At 46.6% G+C, this 22,751-nt stretch overlaps 1 protein-coding gene across 1 annotated transcript in view; it reads left to right on the plus strand.

Moving 5' to 3' along the window:
• The first annotated feature begins 216 nt into the window (after positions 1 to 216).
• The window catches only part of LOC144805506 (uncharacterized), a 308,335-nt gene continuing 285,800 nt past the window's right edge, over positions 217 to 22,751 (plus strand). The window contains exons 1-4 of the mRNA XM_078672048.1: positions 217 to 240; positions 1,489 to 1,843; positions 2,012 to 2,449; positions 2,702 to 4,111. Of these exons, the coding sequence (XP_078528174.1) occupies positions 217 to 240; positions 1,489 to 1,843; positions 2,012 to 2,449; positions 2,702 to 4,111 (2,227 nt within the window). The remainder of the gene's footprint in view (positions 241 to 1,488; positions 1,844 to 2,011; positions 2,450 to 2,701; positions 4,112 to 22,751) is intronic.

Here is a 22,751-nt window from a genome sequence, read left to right on the forward strand (position 1 = left end):
CCATAAGAAGGATTACTTTGAAAATCTGAAGGACATCCAGCATTCTTTCAAAAATCTAGGTGTGGAAAGTACTATACCTGTAAGTGAAGTCTCTAATTTTGCATTTCATTAACCCAGAGCAAAGCCATATCTGTGCACACAGCATCAGAAATAATGTAGAAAGACCGCTTCAGCATCCTCATCTGAAATATTATCAGAAAGACAAATTGCCTCAGCATGGCAGAAAAACATTCATCTAAGGCATCATGTAATTCTAGAGAGGAAGCACACACTGCATAAAAGAAAGTTACAACTAAAGGTTTCTTCTGGATACTATCAAAGAAAAGACGCTGAAAGAAGACTCCGAAGTTGACACGTTAACAACCAAAAGATTGGGAAATCACCTTTGTTCAACAACCGTTTTTAACCAGTTATGCAAGTTTGAGACTATCTGCCTCTGGATAGGACACCACGACCCACACTGCTCACTCTTGCGAAAACCTTAAAAATTCACCACTTTATTGTGTTAATGACCATCTCAGATTGTTTCCTTTTTTTGTGTACTGTTCTGTAATTATATGTAAATAGCCTCGACATTATCTGTTGTGCAGGAGTGAGATGTACAACTGTTAAGTATAAAAATGGATTAAAGGAGCACCGTTGCGCTATAGCTACTGTAAATAAATCCTCGTCTTCAGAACTATAAACCTTAACCTCACACCTAATATCGCATGGGTAAAAGGAACTGATGTTCTGCGACTAATGATCCACAATAGTACTGTGCACGTTCTAACGCCCAGTTACTGCCATTACATCAGTGCAAAAAGGTACTTATCAGTTTAATCATTAAATATCAGACTAACACCTTATTACTGCATTGCTAAGAACCTATACAAATAGATTTGAGAAAAACTTCAGTCACAAAATAAGTTGCTGCCGGATAGGCTATAACCTAAAGACTATTATCTGCTAGAAAAATTTCAACTGATGTTACAGGGATGCTTCCAGACATATTTTGCTCAATTCAAGTGTTAAGAAGATTATACACAATTTCTTTTAGAGATAAATGCTGAACATTTTCTAAACAAGCCCAACTCTAAAATCAGGTTCACTCTTACCGTGGCATATAGGCAAGAGAAAACTAAACATAGAGATACTAACTCTAGGAATCCACCTTATAAAAACACGGACTGTGAGAACAAATTCAGTGTTCAAACCCGCCTCATTCGAGGCAAAATAACCAAAGTTGGGGAAAAAAGTTATCTGTGCCAAAAAAGATACAGCCATTAATCTTATCTCACAGAATTTGACAGAATGCACACTGGGGAAAACCACTCTCAGTGCAAAGTATGCCAAAAAAGTTTCAGGCGTAAATCTTATCTCACTGAGCATATGAGAATCCACACTGGGGAAAACCACTCTCCCTGCAAAGTATGCCAAAAAAGTTTCAGCCGTAAATCTAAACTCACTGAACATATGAGAATCCACACTGGGGAAAAACCTTATCAGTGCTCTAAATGCCAGAATTGTTTCAGTGACAAAAACAGTCTCACTCGGCATAGAAAAACCCGCATTCGTGATAAACCTTATCAGTGCACTGATTGCCAAAAATGTTTCATTGACAAAAACAGTCTCACTCAGCATAGAAGAACCCACATTAGGGATAAACCTTATCAGTGCTCAGAATGCCAGAAATGTTTCAGTTACAAAAGTAGACTCACTGAACATGCAAGAATCCACTCTGGGGAAAACCCTTATCAGTGCTCTGAATGCCCAAAACATTTCCACCGTAAATCACTTCTAACTGCACATTTGAGATTCCACACTGGGGAAAAACCTTATCAGTGCTCTGAATGCCAGGAAAGGTTTTGTAGCAAACAAAGTCTTTCTCGACATGCAATAACCCATTCTGTGGAACAACCTTATCAGTGCTCTGAATGCCAGAAATGTTTCAGTATAAAAAGTAGTCTCACACAGCATACAAAGATCCACGCTTGGGGAAAACGTTATCAGTGCTCTGAATGCCAGAAATGTTTCAGTCAAAAAGGCTGTCTCACTCGGCATACAAGAACCCACACTGGGGAAAAAGCTTATCAGTGCTCTGAATGCCAAAAATGTTTCAGTCAAAAAGGCTGTCTCACTCGGCATACAAGAACCCACACTGGGGAAAAACCTTATCAGTGCTCTGAATGCCAGAAATGTTTCAGTGAAAAAGGCTGTCTCACGCTGCATATAAAAACCCATACTGGGGAAAAACCTTATCAGTGCTCTGAATGCCAGAAATATTTCCGAGACAAAAGAAGTCTTTCTCGACATACAATAACCCACACTGGGGATAAACCTTATCAGTGCTCTGAATGCCAGAAATGTTTCAGTTACAAAAGTAGACTCACTGAACATGCAAGAATCCACTCTGGGGAAAACCCTTATCAGTGCTCTGAATGCCCAAAACATTTCCACCGTAAATCACTTCTAGCTGCACATTTGAGATTCCACACTGGGGAAAAACCTTATCAGTGCTCTGAATGCCAGAAAACGTTGTGTAGCAAACAAAGTCTTTCTCGACATGCAATAACCCATTCTGTGGAACAACCTTATCAGTGCTCTGAATGCCAGAAATGTTTCAGTACAAAAAGTAGTCTCACACAGCATACAAAGATCCACGCTTGGGTAAAACGTTATCAGTGCTCTGAATGCCAGAAATGTTTCAGTCAAAAAGGCTGTCTCACTCGGCATACAAGAACCCACACTGGGGAAAAAGCTTATCAGTGCTCTGAATGCCAGAAATGTTTCAGTCAAAAAGGCTGTCTCATGCTGCATATAAAAACCCACACTGGGGATAAACCTTATCAGTGCTCTGAATGCCAGAAATATTTCCGAGACAAAAGAAGTCTTTCTCGACATACAATAACCCACACTGGGGATAAACCTTATCAGTGCTCTGAATGCCAGAAATGTTTCAGTTACAAAATCAGTCTCACTCAGCATATAAGAGCCCACACTGGGGATAAACCTTATCAGTGCTCTGAATGCCAGAAATGTTTCAGTTACAAAAGCAGACTCACTGAACATGCAAGAATCCACTCTGGAGAAAACCCTTATCAGTGCTCTGAATGCCCAAAACATTTCCACCGTAAAACACTTCTAACTGCACATTTGAGATTCCACACTGGGGAAAAACCTTATCAATGCTCTGAACGCCAGAAAACGTTGTGTAGCAAACAAAGTCTTTCTCGACATGCAATAACCCATTCTGTGGAACAACCTTATCAGTGCTCTGAGTGCCAGAAATGTTTCAGTATAAAAAGTAGTCTCACACAGCATACAAAGATCCACGCTTGGGGAAAACGTTATCAGTGCTCTGAATGCCAGAAATGTTTCAGTCAAAAAGGCTGTCTCACTCGGCATACAAGAACCCACACTGGGGAAAAAGCTTATCAGTGCTCAGAATGCCAGAAATGTTTCAGTCAAAAAGGCTGTCTCACGCTGCATATAAAAACCCACACTGGGGAAAAACCTTATCAGTGCTCTGAATGCCAGAAATATTTCCGAGACAAAAGAAGTCTTTCTCAACATACAATAACCCACACTGGGGAAAAACCCTGTCCATGCTCTGAATGTCAGAAATGTTTCAGAGACAAAATCAGTCTCACTCAGCATATAAGAACCCACACTGGGGAAAAACCTTATCAGTGCTCTGAATGCTCAAAAGATTTCAAACTTAAATCACTTCTAACTGCACATGTCAGATTCCACACTAGGGTAAAACGTTATCGGTGCTCTGAATGCCAGAAATGTTTCAGTGTAAAAAGCAGTTTCATTCAGCATACAAGAACCCACACTGGGGAAAAACCTTATCAGTGCTCTGAATGCCACAAATGTTTCAGTACAAAAAACAGTCTCATTTATCATATAAGAACCCACACTGGGGAAAAACCTTATCAGTGCTCTGAATGCCAGAAATGTTTCATTGAAAAAAGCCGTCTCACTCATCATATAGGAACCCACACTGGGGAAAAACCTTATCAGTGCTCTGAATGTCACAAATGTTTCAGTGAAAGAAGGACTCTCGCTCAGCATGTAAGAATCCACACTGGGGAAAAACCTTATCAGTGCTCCGATTGTCAAAAATGTTTCATCCGTAAATCTCATCTCACTGAACATGTGAGAATCCACACTATATAAATAAATGATCAGTGCTCTAAAATTTCAGAAAAGATTCAGAGGTAGAGATGGTTACAAGCACCATAAGAAAACACACCATCAAAATAATTCAGTGCTCCGAATGCCAGAAAAGCATAAATTTTAAACTCAATCTCACTCTACATGAGCAGACGCACACAGGGAAAAAAACATCACCAATGCGGTGAATGCCAGAAATTCCTATTTGATTGGCACAGGCTCACTAACCAAAAGCGACTCCATACTGATGAAAAACCTTATGAGTGCTCTGAATGCCAGAAAAGCTGCAGAGAAAAACACTATCTCACCATGAGAAACTCCACAGTGGAGAAAATCCTTATGCCTTAAAATCTTGAATCTGAAAGACAGTGTTATGCTTCATGAGAGATCCCACTTGTTCTTATTTAAAAATTAACTAAAAGCTGTGAGATAATCCAGTGGTGTCTGGGAGCTTCTGGTAGCTCACGATTGACTGGTTGAAGACCCCTGCTGCACATTTTATAAAATTCAGCCAAAAGTTTTTGTTGTTTTGGGGGGGAGGGGTCTGTTGTGATTTTGAGTCCATACATTCCTGTGTCATCCTTTTTACATCATAAGTCCTTACGCGTCCACTGTAGTCCTGTTTACACTATATTCCTTTTTTTGGAGTTTTTAAATACCTTTTCTAAGAACGTGAATTGACGAGGTTTCATTTTTTTTTCTCTCAGTTGATATGTTTTCACCCTCCTTTGTGGATTTTTTGCAACCTGTTCAATTTTTTCCATTCTTTGGCACTACCAGTGTTGCATAGTGCATAAGTTTCAGTGTTTATTTCCCTTTTTTGCTGAGGGTGATTTTGGTATGATTTCAGACTTTCCTTACGCCCTTTTACTCTGACGTTTTCCTAATCACGTTGGGTTACCATAAGGCAGACGTTGTATTTGAAATTCATCTTCCCCTTGTCACCATTCTGTTTTTTTTCCTAACTGTAATGAACTTCGATGCACCTATATTTATACTCGGTTTGTACAAATTTGCTTCAAACATTTTTGGTTTCTCTTTCTTTGCAGGTGGTTGATTTTGCCCTTTTTTCATTTCTCTGTGTTTATGCAACCTCATTTGAAAGAATGTAAAGGTTTCCATTGTGATTTAATTTCTGTTGCTTTTTTTTTAGTTGCACGTACTTTAGAGCAGACTTGGTTGCTTTTTGAAATAAGTTTTACCAGCAAACACAAGATGATGGACGGAGCGCTCAAACTTTTCAGACACTCACCCCCAGTCACAGATCTGGGTTGAGTCCGTCATCGTTCTTTAGCTCACTTCGCCACCCCAGTTCAGACCAGGCCATATGCAAATCAGTCTGCCAAGCCAGATCTTCCATGGACCGGAAACCTGCATCCTGGGACCGGTTTCGGATTAACATCCCTCCTCAGCCAGTCTAGGTTGAATCCCAGGATGCTTGTTTATGGTCCAGTTGAGACCTGACTTGGCAGTTCGGTCTGGACTGTTGCCATGAGACACAGGGTCAAGACTGATTTTTATATGGCTGGGCCTGAACTGGGCTGGAGAAGTGGGCTTAAGAATAATGATGGATTCAACCCAGATCTGTGACTGGGGGTGAGTATCTGAAAAGTTTAATATGTTCGTCCATCATCTCCTTGTCTTTGCTTTGTTTGCCCTGAGTTGGCAGGGTACGCCCAGACATGGGTCCCTTGCTTACTTTGCTATTGGATTCAAGCTAGCCTGGCCGATGAGGAGCTTTACCCTGAAACCGGTCCCAGGATGCTTGTATCTGAAAGAGAATATTAGTTATAGATTCCTTACCTTAGAATTTCCCCCAGGCTTCCGACTGGATTCAGAGAAATTTTTTCTTAGCAGTACACCTGCGCTTCAGTAGGTGGGGTCGTCGACTCCGTGTCCAGCGTCGTAGTCGCCGGGATGACATTCCGGTGTCTACTTAGACGCCAAACTTGCCCGTTGACGTCCGTCATTTTCCGCGCCAGCCAACCCAGATCCGGAGAGGGCGTGCCTTTGAGTCAGTTTTTTACTAAACCCTTTTTCGACTTTTGTCGACCTCTTTTTTTTAGTCTTCGAGTTCTGGTAGCACGAGGGATGTCCCATCGTCGGACCGGCTTCAAGCCCTGTGACTCCTGTCACAAGTTGATGTCGGTCACCGCTCCGCATCTCGTGTGCCTTTGGTGCCTGGAGTGCGTTCACGATGCGAAGTCGTGCTCGGACTGCCCAGCGATGAACCTGAAGTTTTTGCTGAAATGGTCCCGAAAGCATTTAGAGGCCCGGCAGTCCGCTCCGCGTAGCACGAAGTCCCCATCGAGAAGGTCTCAGGACCAGTCACTGAGTCATCACCATTCCTCTTCGAAGTCTTCGCACTCCTCAAGTAAGTTGATGCACAAAAAGAAGGGAAAGATGCATCATCGCTCTTTGCCTTCTCTCTGTCTGTCGGCCAACGCGACGTGGGACCCGGAGCGTCGTCACACTCCGGGGCGGCTCCACGCTTCCCTACCTTTCTCAGAGTGGCCTCATGCCCAGGTTTGACAATTTAACGAAGCACTGCACAGCATCTTTGGGCAGCCCGACTCCGCAGGCGTGCCTTCGGCCCCACAGACTCGGCTGGGGGCTGTAGGCCTTTGATACCATCGGCTCTGGCGCTGCAGGGTCCCGAAGGATCGAGACCTGGATCCGGATTGGTGCTGGTCGCCTCACAGTACCTTCCCCGGCGCCGATTCCAGTGGCAACTCCCCAGACGCCGGTTGTACCCCCAACTGGCGTCAACCCCAACCCCATCCTCACCCGACATGGACACGGTGCCGTACTTTTGTACCTCTGTTCATCCGTGGCGTTCCCTACCGCCCTGAGTGGCAGCCTGTGGAGGACTTGGAGGGGTCTGTTGACCCTCCAGCAGACCAACTTGAGGAGCCGGACTGGCAAGAGGAGTTGGGTGATGCCAGTGGTCTGGATACCTCCCCAGACCTTGGTATGCTTTCTCCCTCTACCGTGGCTATGGGGAGGGAGCCTCCTATGCTGTGGTGTTGAGTAGGGCGGCTGAGGCCTTGGGCCTCGAGCTTCCTACGGTGGCTGTCAGGACTAGCCTTCTGATTGAGGTACTTCAGCCGGCATTAGCCTCTTCGGAGCCCCTGCTGCCTTTTAATGAGCCCCTCACTGACATGCTTCTGGGCACTTGGTCGAAGCCCAGCAGCTTCTGTGGACAGGATGATTACCTGACGCCACCACCCGGCCCTGGCCAACCCATTATTCCTCTCCTAACACCCTACCCCTGAGAGCTTGGTGGTCAAAGCCTCATCCTCAATGGGTGCATTCTCTACTGCTCTGCCAGCTAGGGAATTCAAGAAGCTGGACCATCTTGGGAACAAGATGTTGTCTTCTGCCAGCTTAGGACTGCGGTCGGTGAACACTGCATGTCTCTTGGGCTGTTATACACACACACACACACACACAGTGTGGGATACGGTTGCTCAGGTGCTGCCGCAGTGCATGGAGGAGGCCTAGGCTGTGCTCACCCAGCTGTTGCTGAGGGTCGAGAACTTCCGGTGTAGGCTGGATACCGCCGACTCGCTGGGTAGAACGGTTTCCACGTCGGTAGCCCTGGGGCGCTACTCCTGGCTAAGAACATCTGGCTTCTCTGGTGATGTCCAATCTAACCTTTTGGACATGCCCTCTGATGGCCGTCGCCTGTTTGGTGACAAGGCGCTTGGGTGTTTCGAGAACTCCAGGGCTACAGCCAGATCCTTGGGCCTCGCGACAACTTCAAACCCCATGCAGTCTGCCTTGCTTGGCTACAGAAGGGGTGCCCCACCACGTTCCACCCAGAGCCACAGGGTAGTGCAAGCTACCCAGCCTCTGCATGGTCGGGGACGTGGGACCCTGCGTCATGGGTCTGGGGGCCAGCGGGCGGGCCAGTCCACCAAAGCCCCCCATAGCAGCCTCCAAACCTTCCTAGTCCGACCTTCCAGGGCCACCAGTTGCCAGTGGGTGGCAGGTTCCGCCATCACGTCCCCCACTAGCTCAACATCACGTCGGCAGGTGGGTTTTGCAAATAGTCCGAAAGGGCTACTCCCTCCCCTTCGAGACTACCCCGCCCTCTCTGCCAGGAAGTTACAAATCTCTTTGCCAAGGGAGCTATTGAATATGTCCCTGTGCCAGAAGTAGGTTGTGGTTGCTACTCTCACTACTTCTTGGTACCCAAGAAGGACAAAGGCCTGCGTCCTATCTTAGTCCTTCGGGACATCAACCGCTTCCTCCGGAAGGAGAAGTTCAAGATGTTAACCTTGGCTCAGGTCTTGTCTGCCCTCGACCCTGGAGATTTTATGGTAGCGTTGGACTTGCAGGACACTTACTTTCACATCCCCGTCTTGCCTGCCCACTGGCATTATTTACGGTTCACAGTAGGCCACACACATTTTTAGGTTACCATGCTCCCCTTTGGCCTTACCAGTCCCCCCCCCCCCGGGTGTTGGCGGTGATAAAAGCTCATCTGCGTAGATCAGGGGTTCCAGTCTTCCCCTATCTCGACGACTGGCTGTTGAAGGCGGGCTCGCCCAGGCTGTCGTCTCCCACCTCCATACTACGACGGACTTCCTGCATTCGCTGGGGTTCACAGTTAATGCGCTGAAGTCGCACCTGATTCCCACCCATATGCTCCATTTCATCTGAGCGGTTCTGGACACAGCACAGTTTTGGTCTATCCTACCTAGCAGCAAGTCCAGGATATTTGGGCTATGATACCGATGTTTCAGCCTCCATCCCGGTTTTCGGTGAGAATGAACCTGAGGCTGATGGGCCTCAAGGCCTCCTGCATCCTGCTGGAGGGTCATGCCAAATGGCATATACGTGCTCTGCAGTGGGACCTGAAGTTCCAGTGGGCACAGCACCAGGGGAATCTTTCCGATGACGTTCACATTTCGGAGGGGACTTGCAGTGGTGGTCCACGAACCAGGATTGGGTCAACGGCAGATCGCTCTCCCTTCCCCAACCTGAGTTCACAGTTGTGACGGATGCGTCACTCCTGGGATAGGGTGGCCATATGGGAAAGGCGGAGATCAGAGGCCTCTGGTCTCCGGCGGAATCCAGGCACCACATCAACCTTCTGGTGATCCGGGCGATTTGTCTTGCACTGAAGCCATTCCTTCCTTCTGTCAAAGGAAGAGTGGTGCAGGTGTTCACGGACAACACCACCGCCATGTAGTACTGCAACAAACAGGGCAGGGTGGGGTCGTGGACCCTATGTCAAGAGGCTCTTCGCCTTTGGACATGGCTGGAACATCAGGGCATATCTCTGGTGCTTCAACACCTAGAGGGTTCCCTGAATGCCAGGGCGGACTAACCCAGCCACCGGTGCATGATGGTTAACGAATGGTGTCTTCACTCGAAGGTGATGCAAGGTCTCTTTCAGCAGTGGAGAGAGCCTTGGTTAGATCTATTCGCCACTGAAGAGAACACGCAATGTCAGCAGTTCTGCGTGTTGGAGTTTCCAAGGTGGCTCTCGCTCGGCAACGCTTTTCGTCACGAGAGGAGTTGCGGCCTCCCGTATGCCTTTCCGCCTGTACCACTTCTGCCAAAATTGCTGAACAAGATCAAACGCGACCGGTCCCAAGTCATTCTTGTCACTCCGGACTGGGCACGAAGAGTCTGGTACCCCTAGCTCTTGAGCATGGCCATCGATCCTATTGTTAACACATTTCTGAAGTGCATTACTCATCTCTTTCCTCCTTCTCCTTTCATAATGCCCTAGTGGGAGTTGAATCTTGTCCTCACTTATCTTATGTGTGCTCCCTTTGAGCCCCTACATAATTGTCCTCTTCGCCTCCTTTGAAGACTGCTTTTTTGCTTGCCATTACCTCTGCTCGCACGGTGAGTGAGCTTCAGGCTTATCTTCCAGACCTCTCTTTCTTGCAGTCTATCCGGACAAAGTTGTCCTCCGTACTAAGCCCTCTTTTCTGCCCAAAGTGATTACCTCTTTCCACATAGGTCAGACCATCACATTGCCCACCTTCTTCCCTCCTCTGCACCCTTCCAATGAGAAGGGTAGATTCCACTGTCTGGACCCAAAACGTGTGCTGTCTTTCTACCTTGACCGCACTAAAGACTTCTGGGTGGATGATCAACTCTTTGCGGATTAAGTGGGCACCAAGAAAGGTCAGGCAGTGCACAAAGGTACCATCTCTCGATGGGTCATCCTATGCATTAAGATCTGTTATGCTTTGGCTAAAAAGGAACCTCCAGTAGGACTGCGCACCCACTCTACCAGACCAACGGCTGCCACTACTGCTTTGGGATGTGGAGTTCCGCTGGTTGACATCTATCACACAGCCACATGGGCATCCCTGCACACGTTAACTAAGCATTACTGCCTGGACAGCCAAGTCCAGAGAGATGGCTTTTTGGGCCGTTCGGTTCTCCAGGACTTCCTGGTGTGAACTTATTTTGCAGACCCTCCTCTGGGATTGATATTACTGGGGTATCTATTCTAAGGTAAGGAATCTATAACTAATAGTCTCTTTCAGATGAACAAGTTACTTACCTTCAGCAACGATGTATCTGTAAGAGACATATATTAGTTATAGATTCCTTACCTCCCCACCCATCCTCCCCGTTCTGCACACTGACTTAAAGGGATAGGGACTCCCTTACAGTGCTCTAGTTTTGTGCACCAGGGGTCAGTGTTTTGCAAGTTCAAGTTTTAATACTTTATTCGACAGCATTGTCATAAAAGCATTTTTCCCTATTCTAAACAGAATAAATACTACGCTACATTTAAGACCGACATAAAATACTCATTAAATTCAATCAAATACAATAAATGCTGGCGAATTTTCCAACTTAAAAAAGTTCATGCATAAAAAATCAGAGTCACAATACCTAGTTCATAATAAGTGGGATTGATCTTAAAATTAGTTATTTTTCCATCATATATGATCAATTGCATTTAAGGTACGCAAGCGGATTATCCAGGCCCATCCCAAGTATTTGGCCAAAGCGATTGCAAGACTGGGAGCACAATTTGATCTTAGTATTCTTAGTGCTTTTAGATATTTCCTTATGCCCAGATTCCTGCAAACCGGCTTCAGCCATCTACTTCTTGGGGCCGCATATAATGGGCAGAAGAGCAAAAAATGTGGGATGTCCTCCACTTGTGTTTTGCAGTAACAACATGTATTTACATTGCCTGGAGACCATTTAAAAGTAAAAGCATTTAGAGGCAGGGAACCAACTCTGAACTGGAAATACAATTTTCTATCCAGGGGTTTTGTGATCAAATCCCAGTACTGTTCACATTCAGGGATTATTTTAAACTCCAAGTACTGGGATGTCAACATAGACGATTGGTTGGAAATTAAAACAGAACCATATACCATGTCCCAATAAATGTTTTTCAGTAGCGCCTTAGATGGAAAGGCGGAGGGATCAGTGGCAGTCCATAAGTGGTCTAAATGCAGTTTCTGAAGCAAGTTCCTAATTTCTTTAAGCCAGGATATTTTGTGGAACCGATCAGAGCTAATAATGTCCTTAAGAGCAGATGCATAATGACCCAGTTCGGGAGTGGTCTTTATGCGCCTCCAATACAGCAATGGGCGCAATCGCGCCATATCCTCAATCTTTTTCCTCCCAAGGTCGTATTGGAGCGGAATCGATGGAGTACTCTACGGGACACCCACCAATCGGCGAAGAAATGTATTTTCTGCAGTAGCCAAAACGCTCAGATTGGTAAAGCCCCAAAGCTCTGATCCATAGAGGCAGGCCCCCAGCACCTTCATACTATAAATCTCCATTACGGGCTGAATGGGTTTCGTTAATGAGGATTTATATTTTTGTGCTATGGCCCCGGCCAACTGGTGAAACTTTAAGACCACACAGTCCATATGAGATTTCCAATTCATATTGCCCTGCAAATTAATACCAAGGTAAGTGAAGGCATTCACTTCTTCCAAAATGGACCCATTAAAGTGTATTTTCCCTTGAATTGCTTAGCTGGATTCATGTTCATAAACTACGACGGACTTCCTGCATTCGCTGGGGTTCACAGTTAATGCGCTGAAGTCGCACCTGATTCCCACCCATATGCTCCATTTCATCTGAGCGGTTCTGGACACAGCACAGTTTTGGTCTATCCTACCTAGCAGCAAGTCCAGGATATTTGGGCTATGATACCGATGTTTCAGCCTCCATCCCGGTTTTCGGTGAGAATGAACCTGAGGCTGATGGGCCTCAAGGCCTCCTGCATCCTGCTGGAGGGTCATGCCAAATGGCATATACGTGCTCTGCAGTGGGACCTGAAGTTCCAGTGGGCACAGCACCAGGGGAATCTTTCCGATGACGTTCACATTTCGGAGGGGACTTGCAGTGGTGGTCCACGAACCAGGATTGGGTCAACGGCAGATCCCTCTCCCTTCCCCAACCTGAGTTCACAGTTGTGACGGATGCGTCACTCCTGGGATAGGGTGGCCATATGGGAAAGGCGGAGATCAGAGGCCTCTGGTCTCCGGCGGAATCCAGGCACCACATCAACCTTCTGGTGCTCCGGGCGATTTGTCTTGCACTGAAGCCATTCCTTCCTTCTGTCAAAGGAAGAGTGGTGCAGGTGTTCACGGACAACACCACCGCCATGTAGTACTGCAACAAACAGGGCAGGGTGGGGTCGTGGACCCTATGTCAAGAGGCTCTTCGCCTTTGGACATGGCTGGAACATCAGGGCATATCTCTGGTGCTTCAACACCTAGAGGGTTCCCTGAACGCCAGGGCGGACTAACCCAGCCACCAGTGCATGATGGTTAACGAATGGTGTCTTCACTCGAAGGTGATGCAAGGTCTCTTTCAGCAGTGGAGAGAGCCTTGGTTAGATCTATTCGCCACTGAAGAGAACACGCAATGTCAGCAGTTCTGCGTGTTGGAGTTTCCAAGGTGGCTCTCGCTCGGCAACGCTTTTCGTCACGAGAGGAGTTGCGGCCTCCCGTATGCCTTTCCGCCTGTACCACTTCTGCCAAAATTGCTGAACAAGATCAAACGCGACCGGTCCCAAGTCATTCTTGTCACTCCGGACTGGGCACGAAGAGTCTGGTACCCCTAGCTCTTGAGCATGGCCATCGATCCTATTGTTAACACATTTCTGAAGTGCATTACTCATCTCTTTCCTCCTTCTCCTTTCGTAATGCCCTAGTGGGAGTTGAATCTTGTCCTCACTTATCTTATGTGTGCTCCCTTTGAGCCCCTACATAATTGTCCTATTCGCCTCCTTTGAAGACTGCTTTTTTGCTTGCCATTACCTCTGCTCGCACGGTGAGTGAGCTTCAGGCTTATCTTCCAGACCTCCCTTTCTTGCAGTCCATCCGGACAAAGTTGTCCTCCGTACTAAGCCGTCTTTTCTGCCCAAAGTGATTACCTCTTTCCACATAGGTCAGACCATCACATTGCCCACCTTCTTCCCTCCTCTGCACCCTTCCAATGAGAAGGGTAGATTCCACTGTCTGGACCCAAAACGTGTGCTGTCTTTCTACCTTGACCGCACTAAAGACTTCTGGGTGGATGATCAACTCTTTGCGGATTAAGTGGGCACCAAGAAAGGTCAGGCAGTGCACAAAGGTACCATCTCTCGATGGGTCATCCTATGCATTAAGATCTGTTATGCTTTGGCTAAAAAGGAACCTCCAGTAGGACTGTGCACCCACTCTACCAGACCAACGGCAGCCACTACTGCTTTGGGACGTGGAGTTCCGCTGGTTGACATCTATCACACAGCCACATGGGCATCCCTGCACACGTTAACTAAGCATTACTGCCTGGACAGCCAAGTCCAGAGAGATGGCTTTTTGGGCCGTTCGGTTCTCCAGGACTTCCTGGTGTGAACTTATTTTGCAGACCCTCCTCTGGGATTGATATTACTGGGGTGTCTATTCTAAGGTAAGGAATCTATAACTAATAGTCTCTTTCAGATGAACAAGTTACTTACCTTCAGCAACGATGTATCTGTAAGAGACATATATTAGTTATAGATTCCTTACCTCCCCCCCCCATCCTCCCCGTTCTGCACACTGACTTAAAGGGATAGGGACTCCCTTACAGTGCTCTAGTTTTGTGCACCAGGGGTCAGTGTTTTGCAAGTTCAAGTTTTAATACTTTATTCGACAGCATTGTCATAAAAGCATTTTTCCCTATTCTAAACAGAATAAATACTACGCTACATTTAAGAAAGTTCATCTAACCAGGAATTGGGCATTACGCCGCTAGATGTCATTTCAGCTAACAACCTCCGTCATATTAAATGGGCATCAATGATGGATAAACCTTGGGATATGCAGGACTTAATGGAGGTTGTTAACAAAGAGGTCAGCAGATTGCAGGCTTATTGTAATGAATCAAATTTTAACAAATTAATTGAAGAGTCACATCCAAAGTTTGTTGCAATTTTACAGGGGTTTTTCTTAAAAAAAGTTCAGCAGGGGAAGGCTCCCGGACCCCAGAGGAAGCGAGGGTGGTATGATCATTCTTGTAGAAAAGCACGGCAGAACCTCAGCCTAGCGTTGAGGTCTAAAGAAGGAGTGTTGAAAGCCAGGGATGAGTATAGAAAAGCTCAAGTTAAGGCAAAAAGGTTGTGGGATGATAACCAATGGTTAGACCTTAAAAAAGCCTGTGCAGCTAAACAGCAGAAAGAGTTTTGGGCAATTTTAAAATGGGGCAGGGGGGGAATTGCTGAATGTCCAAAAAATTATGTAGCAAAGGAAGCATGGGTGGAATTTTTTAAACCACAATATGCGGATAATTCGATCTCGCAATCCCTCCCATTGCCCACAATGGTATTCTTTAGCTATGGAATATTTTCATTGCATGATGTGAATGTAGCACTAGATGGGGTGACTAGAGGCAGGGCGCCAGGAATGGATGGAATACCGGCAGACGTATTTTTATCTGACCGGGTTAGCTGGTGCCAATATTTCGTATGGCTTGCGAATTCTATCGCACAAGGAGCAATGATACCGGCATCATGGAAAGGAGCGGAGATTATTCCAGTGTTCAAAAAAGGGGACAAGGCTTTACCAAGTAATTATAGGCCCATCAGCCTTATTGATTCAGCCCAAAAACTGATGGGCAGAATGATACAAATCAAATTACAAGCATGGATAGATGATAAGGATATCCTGTCCCCGTATCAGGCTGGCTTTTCGACCCCTAACTAGCTCCGTTGATCAGGTATTCCATTTTTTAACTCTCTACTGGAAAAATGTGACCCTAACAAATGGCCCATTATATGCAGTTTTTGTTGACCTCAAGTCAGCATTTGACTTAGCACCTCGGCAAAAACTATAGATTGTTTTACGGGAACTTGGAATTAGCCCCGAACTATTGACTCTGCTCGTGGGTATGCACGAAAACAACTACGCCAGGATTAGGTGGGGTGCACAGGGGGACGTCACATACTCTTTCCCCGTGGAGCGTGGGGTAAGACAGGGATGCGTCCTGGCCCCCGCCTTATTCTCTCTTTACATTAATGGTGTAGTAGATTTTATAAAGAAATCCCCAACAGACGCCCCAATGCTAGATGGGGAGCGAGTTCCAGTATTAATGTTTGCTGATGACACACTACTGGTCTCGCGGACCCCAAGTGGATTACAAAAGACAATTGATGCATTCGGTGATTTCTGTCGGATCCGGGGATTGGAGATAAATACTACAAAGACCAAGTTTATGAACATGAATCCAGCTAAGCAATTTAAGGGAAAATACATTTTAATGGGTCCATTTTGGAAGAAGTGAATGCCTTCACTTACCTTGGTATTAATTTGCAGGGCAATATGAATTGGAAATCTCATATGGACTGTGTGGTCTTAAAGTTTCACCAGTTGGCCGGGGCCATAGCACAAAAATATAAATCCTCATTAACGAAACCCATTCAGCCCGTAATGGAGATTTATAGTACGAAGGTGCTGGGGGCCTGCCTCTATGGATCAGAGCTTTGGGGCTTTACCAATCTGAGCGTTTTGGCTACTGCAGAAAATACATTTCTTCGCCGATTGGTGGGTGTCCCGTAGAGTACTCCATCGATTCCGCTCCAATACGACCTTGGGAGGAAAAAGATTGAGGATATGGCGCGATTGCGCCCATTGCTGTATTGGAGGCGCATAAAGACCACTCCCGAACTGGGTCATTATGCATCTGCTCTTAAGGACATTATTTGCTCTGATCGGTTCCACAAAATATCCTGGCTTAAAGAAATTAGGAACTTGCTTCAGAAACTGCATTTAGACCACTTATGGATTGCAACAAACTTTGGATGTGACTCTTCAATTAATTTGTTAAAATTTGATTCATTACAATAAGCCTGCAATCTGCTGACCTCTTTGTTAACAACCTCCATTAAGTCCTGCATATCCCAAGGTTTATCCATCATTGATGCCCATTTAATATGACGGAGGTTGTTAGCTGAAATGACATCTAGCGGCGTAATGCCCAATTCCTGGTTAGATTAACTTTCTCCTAGGTCCAGATTAAAGAGCATACACAATGGATTGTGGTCGCTCTCTAATCTAGATGTAACTTTCATATCTGTTATTTTGTGCCAATCTCTAACGTCTACAAGAATGTAGTCTTTCCGACTACTTGATCTTGTATTGTCAAAGGTATGCACGCCCTTAAGGTCTGAGGGAGTGCGACCATTTGCTGCCCTCAGCCCCCTAGCCAGGCACAAACTCTTCAACTGTATTGCCACCTCAGTCCATTTCTTTACAATTGGTAAGTCCAATTGAGGAACTCCCCATTTGGTATCTTCATCTAGGGACAAATCATTATCCTCATGACCTAGAGGTTCAAATGTAGTATTCATATCTCCTCCCACTAGAATGGTGGTATGTGTTGGGAGATTCTCTAAGTCATTGTCTAGTGCTACTAACACCTCAGAGGCTTAACCCCCTTGAGTTCCCCTGGCATATATGTTATAGAGGGCCATCTCAAGACCATCGACCCAAGTTATCACAATTGGGAGTAGATCACAGTTGTTACTTGGCCTCGCTTTAATAGTACAATTTATAGATTGGCGTACCCATGTGATTAGGCCCCCTGAGGGACGCCCTTTTGGATTTTTTTTCGCGGGAGCAAAAAAATTTAGAAAGCCCAACCGATAAACAGGGGTCACTGCCCAAGTTTCCTGGAACATAATTACGTCATGGCTGTCAACAAATTCACCCCATTCAGGAGACTCCAATTTGTGGTCAATTCCCGCCAGATTCCAGGAAAGAATTTTGGTACCTAGCTTCGTCTGGCTGGCCCTCTCATGCAATGGCGTTTCATACGGGGAGTGGATTAAAATGGGAGGTGGGCTAGTTTCCCCGCTACGTTCAATAGTGCGTGGGATCGATGTCAGTTGCCCCGCTATGCAAGAGGATTCCCCACTAGAACTAAGTACCCTATCCTTGTTAAGGTTGGTTGTAATAAGCTTCATGGTGACCCCTGTGCCCCTCTCTTGAATCCCTGTTGTGATGTCCTTTACTATAGTCATCCGCCCTTTCAGTCAATCGCACTCATTGAGACCAGAAAGGGCAGAGTATCTATTCTCCATCGGTATACCCCAATTGCTTCTCAAACTAGGGGGTTTACCTTTTTTTACTACAGGATTCCATTTTGTTTTAAGCACGGTGGGATTTAGGATATTCCCTTTTTTTGCATAGAAAAAATCTAACGTCAACTGGACTATTTCTGTGGATCTACGCTGGGGGGGATATATATTTGCTAGAATGTTTGGCAGCACTTCGGGATCAGAAAGGTGTAACACTACGCAATCCCCATTAAACTTTTTAGTACCACCCCCAATCCAGTCAACTCTTCTAGCTTTCACAACTTCTTGTGCCAGCTGGTCCATGCCTCCCAAGGTAAAAGCCATGTTCCTTGATAGCCAATGAAGTGATTTATTTATCAAGGAAGAAGTATTCTCAACTTGCTCAGGTTCTAAAAGGGGAACATTTGCTAAAACCAATATCAGGGGAGATGCCTCCACAATGAATTCTACAGGCCCCTTCTCTACATTAGGATCTATCATTCTGTCCCTTTCGCTTAGCCCTTCAGTTTCACCAGTGTGAGTATCTATCCCCCTAAAACCCCGCCCTGTGTCAGTAGGCAACAAGGGGATAAGGGGAATATTTTCCAGAAGTTCTAACCTGGAGTCAGTCTGTGTATTTTTCGACTCGACTCTGAGTATTTTCTGTTTAGGGATGTTTACTGCTTCCTCTAGTGATTTTTGCAATAGCCCCCCCAATCTGTTCACCTCTTCCGTAAGGTGATCTATTTTACTTAGGAGAGGTTTAGTGATAATTTTAATTTTACTATCTAGGGCGTTTAACAGTTTCTTGAATTGGTCATCGTCCAAGAATAACTTCCCTCCTGGAAGTCCCCTTATATCTTCATCAATATTTTCCAATGGGGATACATCAGGGCGTTTTTTACCTGAGCGAAGCCCGCCCCGTTTAGGTAGACTCTTCTCTCCCCCTTTAGAAGCTCTTGGAGCTGGTACCGGTAGTGGGGGCTCCTCTTCTAGCAGTATTATTTCTTCGTTAGTTATACTCTCAAGGGCTGTATCCGTGATTGCTGCTAATAGCTGCGTTAATGGGTTATTCTCCTGCGTCTGGAATACCTCATTACTAATATCAAGGGCAGATGTATGGAGAGGCATATTGTCATCTTGTAGCGGTTCAGGTGAGAGACTCAGTCCCAGTGAAGACCTCCTATCGTTATTAATTTTTGCAACCTTCTGGACCATGTAGTTCTCTATAGTGTTAACCGCTGAGGTCGATTTTGCTTTAGACATAATGAGTGTCAGCGTAGAAAATAACGAGAATATAGAAAATTAAAGTCATATGATACCCGAACACTAGTTGACTTTTCAGCAAATTGCAGCTTCAATATAAGTATAAAGAAACTTACAGGAACTTACAGGAATATTTTGGAGCAGAGTTCTGTGCCCTGTCCCTGTCTCTTCCTGCCGATGAGGGCCGTAGAGGGCCCGCCCTTTGCCCGGGCTTCGCCCCGGGTGTCCCGCAAAGCGGGGCAAAGCGCTGCTTTTGTGCGCCTCCTGGCGCTGGCTCGGTGTCAAAGAGCGCGCCCCCACGTAGGCAGCCGGGAATTGCAGTCCCGGAGCGGCGGCGCGGTTTCTCAACGTTGGAATGACTCCTGGCGGTGGCGGCGTGCACTCGAGTGAATGGCGAGTGGATGGCAGCCCCTGTGTGACTCCTGGCGGTGGCGGCGTCTGTCAGGTAAGTCTCTGCTTGTTTCCCCCGCTCTGCCGGGCACAGCGCTGCTTTTGTGCGCCTCCTGGCGCTGGCGCGGTGTCACAGAGCGCGCCGCCGCGTAGGAAGCCGGGAATTGAGGTCCCGGAGCGGCGGCGCGGTTTCTCAACGTTGGAATGACTCCTGGCGGTGGCGGCGTGCACTCGAGTGAATGGCGAGTGGATGGCAGCCCCTGTGTGACTCCTGGCGGTGGCGGCGTCTGTCAGGTAAGTCTCTGCTTGTTTCCCCCGCTCTGCCGGGCACAGCGCTGCTTTTGTGCGCCTCCTGGCGCTGGCGCGGTGTCACAGAGCGCGCCGCCGCGTAGGAAGCCGGGAATTGAGGTCCCGGAGCGGCGGCGCGGTTTCTCAACGTTGGAATGACTCCTGGCGGTGGCGGCGTGCACTCGAGTGAATGGCGAGTGGATGGCAGCCCCTGTGTGACTCCTGGCGGTGGCGGCGTCTGTCAGGTAAGTCTCTGCTTGTTTCCCCCGCTCTGCCGGGCACAGCGCTGCTTTTGTGCGCCTCCTGGCGCTGGCGCGGTGTCACAGAGCGCGCCGCCGCGTAGGAAGCCGGGAATTGAAGTCCCGGAGTGGCGGCGCGGTTTCTCAATGTTGGAATGACTCCTGGCGGTGGCGGCGTGCACTCGAGTGAATGGCGAGTGGATGGCAGCCCCTGTGTGACTCCTGGCGGTGGCGGCGTCTGTCAGGTAAGTCTCTGCTTGTTTCCCCCAGTGTTTTGCATGGCTCTGTGCTTCTGGCATGGAACGTTGTATCAGAACTGACGTTAGCGCACAGGAGCGGAGTCTAAGTAGACACCGCTGCGTCATCCCGGCGACCATGACGCAGATGACGGACGCGGAGTCGACCGATGCCACCTACCGACACGCAGGGGTACTGCTAAGTAAAAATTTATTTGGATCCAGTCTGACGCGGGTAATTCTAAGATAAGTAATCTATTAATAATATATGTCTTACAGATACATCATTACCGAAGGTAACTTGTTTGTTTTGTGCCTACGAGGGATGGTGCATCAATTGAGAAAGAGGGCAGATAATAAACAACATTAACATAGACCAAAAATTGGGTGGGTGCCTGTGCCCAGCCCTTGTGAACACCTTAATTGATAGTTAATCATTCAGTCACCTGGCCCTGGGTTCTCCAGCGAGCCAGGGAATAATTACCCTTATGTAGACTGCTCAAGAGGCCCAAGAGCCTCCTGGGCTGGCCCATATCACCCAAAACCTTCCATAGCCTGCTTCGTGGAACCAGGTCAAAAGCAGAGTTAAGGTCGATGATGGCAACATACAAGTTTTCCTGCCGACCACAACGATCTTTCAATATAGTAAAAGGAAACGGAAACCTGATGAATCGTGGATATCTTCTTCCTAAAGCCTGTCTGAAAGGGGGATACTTTGGCTTTAGCTGCAGTCCATTCCTCAATCTTGCTCAAGACCAATTGGGCAGAAATGCTCTTCGCACAGTTGATCAAGCTGATCAGCCTGTAATTGGCTGAATGGAAGCTATCCCACTTCTTAGATATCGGGACGATGTCCGATCCCTTCAAAGAGTCTGGTACTGGGGCACCACTGATAATGGCATTAGTTAAGAAAAGGTTATACCAAGACAATTTATCTCTTTCTAGCAGAAGGATATAAGCTGGACTGCTGTCTAATCCTGAAGCTCTACCTCTGGCTATTGCATCCATAGCTGAGGATGTCGCCCAGGTCAAGGAAAGGGCCAGGTACAGCTATAGAGTTGTCTGTTTACACAGTCCCCAGCACAGTGTCCGGCTCAATAAAATGAGTTACTGAATAAAGATTGGAGAAATGATCAACCTAGATCTGGGGAGAAATGTTATTTTGCAGGGGTGAAGCAGAGACCTCTCTCCCCTCCACTTTACAAGTGCCCACAACCTGGTGGAGTTCTTAAGAGAGCAAGCCAATTTGAGTTCCTGCCATCTTCCTCCCATTCTTTCTTAGCCCGAGCCTGGGCCATTTTGTACCTCTCTCCACCCAGACTGACTTCTGAGATGTCCTTTGTGAAGGATATCTACGTGAAAGTCTGAATTCCTTAATAAACCAATTGTTTACTTTATGAAAATTCTGTTTATAGCCGTTAATAGGGACTAAAAGGTAGTACAATATTTTCTTGAAGTCGTTGTGGAAGCAGTCATTGGCATGCCACACTCTTAGTTCTTGCAAATCGATTTCCCGAAGGTAGTGATAGATTGATCTTCACCTCGCCAGATGACCAAAATATCGTTGATACACACATATAACTGAAATCCCAATTGGCGCAGACAAACCATGGGAACAAAAGCAGTGATTGGGATAGGACCGGGCCTGAACACAATTTTCCCTTGTCTATGTCGAATAGTCCCAAATCTCCATTGGTTGCAGTAGGAACAGGGTAGTTGTCCTTTCTCTGACGGAGGGGGCCCCATTAGACTTGACCTTTTCCACCTGAGTGATTTTTCAGGGTGTGTGGTGAAGTGCCACAGGTCACCTAATATACAAGAGAATACATATGGCTAACCATATAGAACTATGCCTCCTGATAGCCAGGTGCCTTAGAATATGTGCGAGGGACACTGCCTGTTCTTTTCTATATTTTCATATATATATCTTTTTTTTATTGTACTCTAATAAGCTCAGAAGATTACCTCCACCAGATACCTGTAACAGACTGTCCGATGGACATGGTCCAAACATCCTACACTTATCCATATAAGATTGGGCACTCTGATTCGGGTGCACTGACCTCTCTATACCCTTAGACATATGGGGCTGACCGCTTGCAACAGGATACATATGTAGTACAAGGGACATGGTTTACACACCCATCACTCATTTCTACTACGGGCAATCTGGTTTTCGGGTGTGCTGATTTTCCTAATGGGTCTTCCGCCCTTGGATATACTGCACTGACCCTCTAAAAACACATGCCAGTACATCATGGTGTTTGCATTTATCTTCGATGGAGGCCCATCTTTAGTGATTCTATTCCACGTGAAGAAGTGGCTGTGTGTGACAGAGGCAAGAAAGCCGTCACCATTTAGTGCGCGTTCATTCAGATTCATGCTGCCCGCATGCGACTACTTTTCCCAAGTATTCATGGTCACGTGACTGCATCAGAGTGATGTGATTATACAACCTGAGTGAGTAGCCACACACCAAATTTGGCTTTAGCTAGCCCCGTATCCTCTATTCAAGCAACAGCAATTACTCTATACCACCGTCCTCCATCTGCTGTGGTATAACGAATTGCTGGCTCCCCGTATACAGGTATGGGTCTCTGACCCTATGTTTGTTATATCTGTAATTTTTTTCTGCAC

Source organism: Lissotriton helveticus, assembly GCF_964261635.1.
Source record: "Lissotriton helveticus chromosome 1_1 unlocalized genomic scaffold, aLisHel1.1 SUPER_1_unloc_12, whole genome shotgun sequence".
NCBI classification, from domain to species: Eukaryota; Metazoa; Chordata; class Amphibia; order Caudata; family Salamandridae; genus Lissotriton; species Lissotriton helveticus.